The sequence below is a fragment of the Tupaia chinensis genome, unplaced genomic scaffold, assembly GCF_000334495.1.
Source record: "Tupaia chinensis unplaced genomic scaffold, TupChi_1.0 Scaffold000216_1, whole genome shotgun sequence".
Classification (NCBI taxonomy): domain Eukaryota; kingdom Metazoa; phylum Chordata; class Mammalia; order Scandentia; family Tupaiidae; genus Tupaia; species Tupaia belangeri.
The window spans coordinates 1,005,712-1,012,605 of NW_006159691.1; the positions used below are offsets into that span (position 1 = coordinate 1,005,712).

Sequence of the window (6,894 nt, forward strand, 5' to 3'; positions counted from 1 at the left end):
CAGCTACGCGGTGCGCACAGGACCGCCCGAGCCTCCGCCCTTCGAGGACGAGCCCGAGGCCGAGGTTTCCGGCTCCGACTCTGCACCCTCGTCCCCGGCCACCGCCCTGGTGCAGGCCCCTGTGCTCCGAGGCCCCGAACCCGCACCGGAGAGCCCCATCAAGCTGGAGGCCAAGCCCATCATCCCCAAAGCTGAGCCCAAGGCCAAGGCACGCAAGACTGAGGCCCGAGGGCTGACCAAGGCCAAGAAGAAGGCGAAGAAGGAGGCCGCGCTGGCGGCAGAGGTGGAAGTGGAGGTGGAAGAGGTGAGGCTGCTGGAGCAGGAGGTGGCGAAGGGGACAGGAAGGACAGGAAGGTGATGCTGGTGCAGTCTTGGTTAGTCCACTGGACTTAGGTGCATAAATGACACCCAGGGTCCTTCCACGCAGGCAGGAACCTTTGAACCTGACTCCATCAGCAACTGCAGTTCTCACGTGCAGGGGTAGTTGGTGGCCCTGGAGGACAGTCACCTGCCAGGTCACAGGATGTGGGTTGGGCACCAGCTACATCTGGTACAGGGGGTGGGGGAAGGACCTCCCCAGGGTAGAGGAGGGGCTGCGCAGGAGGTGCGTTCTGAGCTCTGTTAATGGGGGCCTGGGGGCTAGGAACTGCAGGAGTGCAGCGAGCCTGAGGTCCAAAGAATGCGGCCCCAGAGGAGTTACAGCCTGGAAGGCAGGGACCTGGGTCCCAGTGCTGACTGTCCCCTCTCTGTGTTCTGGAATCACCTTGTCTGATGGTTCTTGTTCCTCTGTCCAGCCTTGCTGTGACCTGGGTTGGGGCATCTCAGAGGCCGTGGGGACTCAGGCCACTTCTGTCCTTGGTCCTAGGTGCCCAACACCGTCCTCATCTGCGCTGAACATCGGCCTGGCCATCCTCTTCGTCCACCTCTTGACCTGACCTCGTCTACCAGGTGTGGCCAATGGGGCGAGATGGCAGAGGGAGCTTGGAGGGGGTTCTGGGCCCCTGGTGATGGGAGCAGGGGCCTCTGTGGTATTGGACATCGATCCTGTGACTGAGACCTGTCCCCTAGCAGAAGCAGGCACTCAGAGTGTGGATGTGACAGACCATCCCCCCACACAGGCACACATGCACACACACACACACACACACGCGCGCGCACACACACATCACTAGCTCAGCATTTGCAGAGCACCTGCTCTCGGTCAGGTGGAGCACAGGGCTCCATTCACACACTCACTCATGCATTTGTCTATTTACTGAGCACCTGCTCTGCTGGGAGCTCAGGGCTCACCAGGGATTCACGCCTGCCCTAAGAAATGGGTGGGTTCACCCAGGAGAGTAAACCCTTATCTTCCAGCTCATTGCATTCAAGTCTTGCAGTTCAGGCCGGCTCCGTGGCCTTGTGGTTAAAAGAACTAGATCCTACATGGCTGGCTGAGCAGTTTGAATCCTGGCCCTGACGGCTTGAGAAACACACTGGGTGCGTGTGTGTGCATGCCTAAGTTCAGACAGGATGAGGAGATGAAGGAGAAGGGACTGTGGTGTGGCCATGTCCCATGGGGAGGTGCTTTCTCCCTTCCTTCCTGTCTCTCCCTCTCTATCTCTCTCTAGTGAGTACACGTACCTTCTGGTAAAAAAAAAAAAAAAAAGTTTTATAGTTGAAACCTGGAGCAGAACAGATCCTGATCTCTTGAGCCCCTAGGCCCACATCTAGATGGAGTTCCCGCGCCATGGCAGGATGGCGGGACCCTCTTTCTCTCCTGGCCCACTTTAGTTGCTGCTCTTCTTGCACCCCCTTCTCCCACCCTGTCCCTCTGTCAGTTGGTTCCACCCAGCTTCTCCCCACGATGGAGCTGGGGGTCTCGGGAAGGTCCTGTGACAAGGGCAGCAGTTGGCTGGGCTGAGGGAAGCGGCTCTGGCCAGTCTCAGGGTGAAGTGTCTAGAAGACAGAAGACCTTTCTGCTGCTTGCAGCCTAGGGCCTGTACTCGGGGATGTGAGCAGTTTCTGCCTCCCGCCCTGCCACCCACCGTTACTCCTAGCTTAGGGTGGGCTGGAGGCTCCTCCTTAGTCCCGAAGGCGGAGAACACATCCCTGTGAAAACGGCCCTTGGCGAGGTTCACCCTCGCGGGGGGCTGAGTTCTCCAGGCCCTTGTTTTGGAGGGGATCTGGGAGCACTTCAGTGGGCACTGTCGACTTCAGTGACCTGCAGGATAAAAGAGTGAGGCAGGAGACATCACAGGAGGAGGAAGGGAGGCCGAGGGAGCAGCATGCGCAAAGAAGAGGCGGGTGCCAAGGGCCAGGAGAGGCCTCGGCACTTGTCCCTGATTCCACACGGAGCTGAGGGCCAGGCTGCACTGGGGGTCGAGGAGGTGGGACCTGGCTTCAAGAGAAGTCGAGGGTGGGGCTTCGTGGCTCCGCCTCGGGTGCCGCCCCGCTGCCGCCCTCACCTGACCCCCTTGCTCTCTCTTTGCAGAGTGGAGCTTCACTGAAGACAAGAGAACCCATCTTTTTGCAGTGCCAGGCAGGGGGCCACAGAGGACTGGACCCTGGATCCTGGGTCCAGCTCGTGTTCACACCGCGGATGTTTCCGGAGGCCTCCCTGGGTGCCTGCACTGGGTGGCGCGGGTGCCAGAGGAACTGACTGTGCTAGGAGTCTGCAGGAGCTCTCTGTCCGGGACCAGGAAAGCCCCAGGGGAGCCCTGGTCCTCTGCGTGTCCAACATGCCCCTGTCCCTCCCCTCATCCACTCCCAGCCTTGCGCCTAGTCACCCCCTCCCTGGGCTTTGTGTGTTTTGGGAGAAGTCGCCTAACCAGGACATTAATATTAAATGCCATCTTCTTTCCTCCCACCCTGCGCCTGCTTTCATGTAATCCTCTGGCTGGTGGCAGGGGCTTTCCCAGAAAGCTGAGGGGGGCTGCCATCCCTTGTAGAGAGAGCAGGACCCCCCCCTTCACAAGTGCAGAGGCCCTTCCTGTGCGGTGTTGGCCCTGTACACGCTCCAGCCCTGGCCTGAATGCCCCAGAACGCAGACTCCTGCCTCCTCCCACTGGCCAGGTAGTGGCCTTCTGGACCAGTAGGAGAGGGGCCTGCGGGACCGGAGCCTGGGACTGAGAATGCACTGGCCGGGAGCTAGGGCCGGGTGGGAAGCAGGTTACGGCCGGGTGGGAAGCAGCTAGGGCCGGATGGGAAGCAGCTATGGCCTGATGGGAAGCAGGTTACGACCTTCTCCTTCAGCTGGCCTGAGTCTGAGGAGGCATTGCACTTCACAGTTCCGGTGTGCCCAGGGGCCAAGAGGTCCCTGTGCAGGAGCCCTGGGATGGCTAAAGCCACCGTGACTCCTGGTGGGTTGGTGAGCTCCATGCCTGCAGGGCTTGCTGCAGGCTCAGGGGAGCATGGCATGGACGCCCAGGGAGCTTCTCTCAGGCAGGTGCTGAAGACAGATCACTTTCCAAGATGCGTTTCCCAGGAAGGGGAGTGAGCTGGGACGCTACCGCTACCGCTACCGCTGCCGCTGCCGGATGCAGGCTGTATGGCTCCCCCTCTGGCTTGCTCGGTAGGAGACTATGCTTGTGGGCCTCACTTGAAGACGTTGGTACCATGCTGGGTCTCTGGGCCCTCCTGCTCTCTGGGGAGGGTGGAGACCAGAGGGAAAGGGCCACCAACCCCGCCAAGCCTCGGGGAGGCGACAGCAAAGCCCCAGCAGAGCCGAAAGGAGCTGCTTTCTCCTGCCTCGATTTCTTCAGACCTGGGGCATGGGCACTGTGACCAGGCCTCCCCTTCCCAGGGCAGCTGTGAGACCTGGGAGTTTGTTTCTGATGGATTGGTTTCCCCGTTCCTCCACACTTGGGGACCTTCTCCTTCAGCTTTGCTGTTCAGGCACTGCCTGGTGTCTGGATTGGGTGGGGTCCTGGACTGCGTTTCCGCAGAGAGGAGCCTACAGGTCCCTGCCCTCGGCCGGCCATGGCCCTCAGCACTAAGTCTTTGCTTGGTCTTTTCTGGACCCCTGGGGAATAGGCAATGGTGGGGTGTGGGGGGCAGGGTGCTGCTTGCACTGACAGGCTCCAGGCCTCCATTCTGAGACTGTTGTCCCAGGTTTCTGGGCTGGGCCAGAGCTGGGAGAAGCCTTAGGCTGCCAGAGCTCCCAGGCCCCATTCTGGGACCGGAGTTGGGGTGAGCATTCAGGATACTGCAGTCTGTGTAGTAATAAACCTGTGTCCGCTCACAGCCCAGGCTGGGTGCCAATGTCTGCTCAAGGGCCCAGGAAGAGGGACAGGCTGAAGGACCGCAGGAGGGGCGGGGGCTGCCTGGTCCTCCCTCTCCCCTTCAGCTCCCATAATGCAATGCTTCTTGAGGGGCAGCTGGAGGCTTCAGTCTTAGAGGGGAGACTCAGAGGCCACAGACTCTCCATGATGGGATCTCAGTTGCTTAAGCAGTTTTCTGGAAGCTTCTCTGGGTAGCTTACAGTAGAAGCAAGAGCTTACCCCTCAAGGTGGAGTCTCTCTGGGCTCCAGTCCTGGCTCCGCCACTTTCTTCGTGCTCTGTCTCCGTCTCCTCATCTGTGAAGTGGGGACGAAACCCAGTGGGGAACCCTGAAACCTCAAAGGGGTGGAGATGATTCACACACCAGTTACACAATCACAGAACGTCCCGCTCGGAGGGGACACTCCACAGAGGCTCAGAGGAGGCACCTGCCCAAGGTCTAGCACGAAGTGGCTGGAAAGCCATTCTCCTGACCACTGAGCTCCCTCAAAGTTGGGGGCCACAGTGCGTGGGTGGGCAAAGGGCCCCGCCCACCCGTAGGCTGGTGCTCAGGCCCCTGGAGCGCTTTGGCCCTCAGGAGCCCTGGCTCTCTCCCCAGTGCTGCTCTCCCCCTGGTTTGCTCACACCTCTTTCTGGGCCTCAATTTACTCTTCTGTCAGGTAGACTGGAAGCCATGGTCTGTGGCCTTCCTCAGAGGCAGTGCAGTTGTGAGACTCTAATGAGGTAGACTATGGGGTGGGGAAGGGGCTCTCAAAGCTCTGGAATGATCCTGGATCCCCAGGAAGGAGGGGCTTGGGGGAGACCCAGGAGGAACTTGGGGAAGACCCAGGAGGGGTGGCGAGAATGAAGAGGGAACTATTCTCACCTCCAGAGGCTTCAGGAAAACCCATGCAAGAGGTGAGGGGCAGCCTGGCTGTGTGGGGTGGGGGTGGGAGTGTGGGATGGCTGTTCGAGTCACCTTGCACAACTTGAAAAGGAGGGGATTGCTGAGCCCCAGGATGGGCGTCTCCAAGTCAGGGAAGGCAGGTCAGAGCCGGGCACTCCCCGGTGGCCTAGGCCCAGGACACAGCCTGGCTGGCACTTCCTCTTTGGTCTCTGCCACCGCAGCTCTAGGAAGTTTGACACCTTATCCTGGATTAATTTAAAGTTGTTTTCATTTTGTTTTGTTTTTAATGGCGTTTGCCATAGGGCATGTGTGCTCCTGGAGAGACAGTGAAAGTGAGAAATCACTCCCCCGGGAGGGTGGCCACATTGCAGTCTCTTCTCCCCCACCCTTCTGGGATTTGGGGCATGGACGCACACACACCTAGGGTGAGTTTCAAGTCGCCAGGTCCAGGACTTGAACTGAGGTTGACCATGTGGGAGTCCAGCACCCTGCCCATCACGTCACCTGTGTTTTATACCATGTAGGAACTTACTGGCATCTCCAGGGCTTCTGATCACTGCCTCTGCCTGGGGTCTCGGCAGGGCCTCCAGTCAAGAGAGGTGGGGGAGGCCTGGGAGCTGCGGCGGTGAGACGTGCGATTCGTGGGAAGAAGGGGATTTCATGGTTCAGTAATTTTAGCCCTTTTTATTCTGATGGACCCGCAGAGGAGCTGGCTATGCTGGGAGACAGGCCCAGGTGACAGCCTTTGGGGCACCAAGCCTGAAAACATTATATGACCCCCAGTATACCACAGTATGTAAGTGGAGAGAAAAATATGTTGGGACCAGCAGATGGCGTAATGGTTACATCGCTGGACCACCACGTAACTGACCTGTGGTTCGAGTCCTGGATCTGGTGGCTTAAAACTCACACTGGGCATGAGTGCGTGTGGGCCCAAAGTCTCAAGAAGAGAATAGAGAAGGGATTATGGCATGGCCGTCCTCTTGCTTTCTGTTTCTCTGTCTCTCTGTGGTGAACACACATGCCCTATAGCAAAAACAACAAAACAAAACTCTTTTTTAAAAAAACAAAGAAAAACAATACCTAAACTGTAAAACAGAAAACTCATATGTATGCTGAAATCAAAATAGCCCTTAAATTCTGTTTGTTTCTACAGAATTCTGACTATGTGTACGGAAGCCGAATTCCCATCACTCGTCTCTCTGCCTTGTGGGCCTGCTCAGTGGAGCTAGGGGCCGGGGGCCAGCACTGAGCTGAAGCTGTTTTCATTCTCTGTCTGGTGGCATTGCGGTGTGCTTCAGCCCGTGGGCTGAAGTCAAGTTGCTGGTTTGAATCCTGGCTTTGTTCCTTGTGATGAGGAGGGAACCCCTCAAATCTTTTCTTCTTTCTTTCTTCTTTCTTTCTTTCTTTTTCTTTCTTTTTCTTCTTCCTTCTTCTTCTCTTCTTCTTCTTTCTTCTTTGATGTTTACCTTAGGGCAATGTGTGCTCACCAGAGAGAGGCAGGCAGAGGGAGTGAGAAATCATCCCCAGGGGGTTGGCCACACCACGATCCCTTCTCTATTCTCCTGGGATTTGGGGCACACATGCACACAAGCCTAGACTGATTTTTAAATCACCAGGTCTGGGATTCGAACCGTGGTCAGCCATGTGGAAGTTCAGTGGCTTAACCACTGATGCCATCTGGCCCCCCTTCTTCGTTTCCTTCTGCAGGGTGATGACTACCACACTACCTGCCTCTTCAGGATTAG

The 6,894-nt window shown here is 57.7% G+C and overlaps 1 protein-coding gene across 1 annotated transcript in view; it reads left to right on the forward strand.

Moving 5' to 3' along the window:
- JPH2 (junctophilin 2) overlaps positions 1 to 2,843 on the forward strand; it is a 68,399-nt gene extending 65,556 nt beyond the window's left edge. The window contains 4 exon segments of the mRNA XM_006147593.2: positions 4 to 304; positions 866 to 888; positions 890 to 948; positions 2,474 to 2,843. Coding sequence (XP_006147655.2) covers positions 4 to 304; positions 866 to 888; positions 890 to 935 — 370 coding nt within the window. The 3' untranslated portion in view covers positions 936 to 948; positions 2,474 to 2,843.
- The last annotated feature ends 4,051 nt before the right edge of the window (positions 2,844 to 6,894 follow it).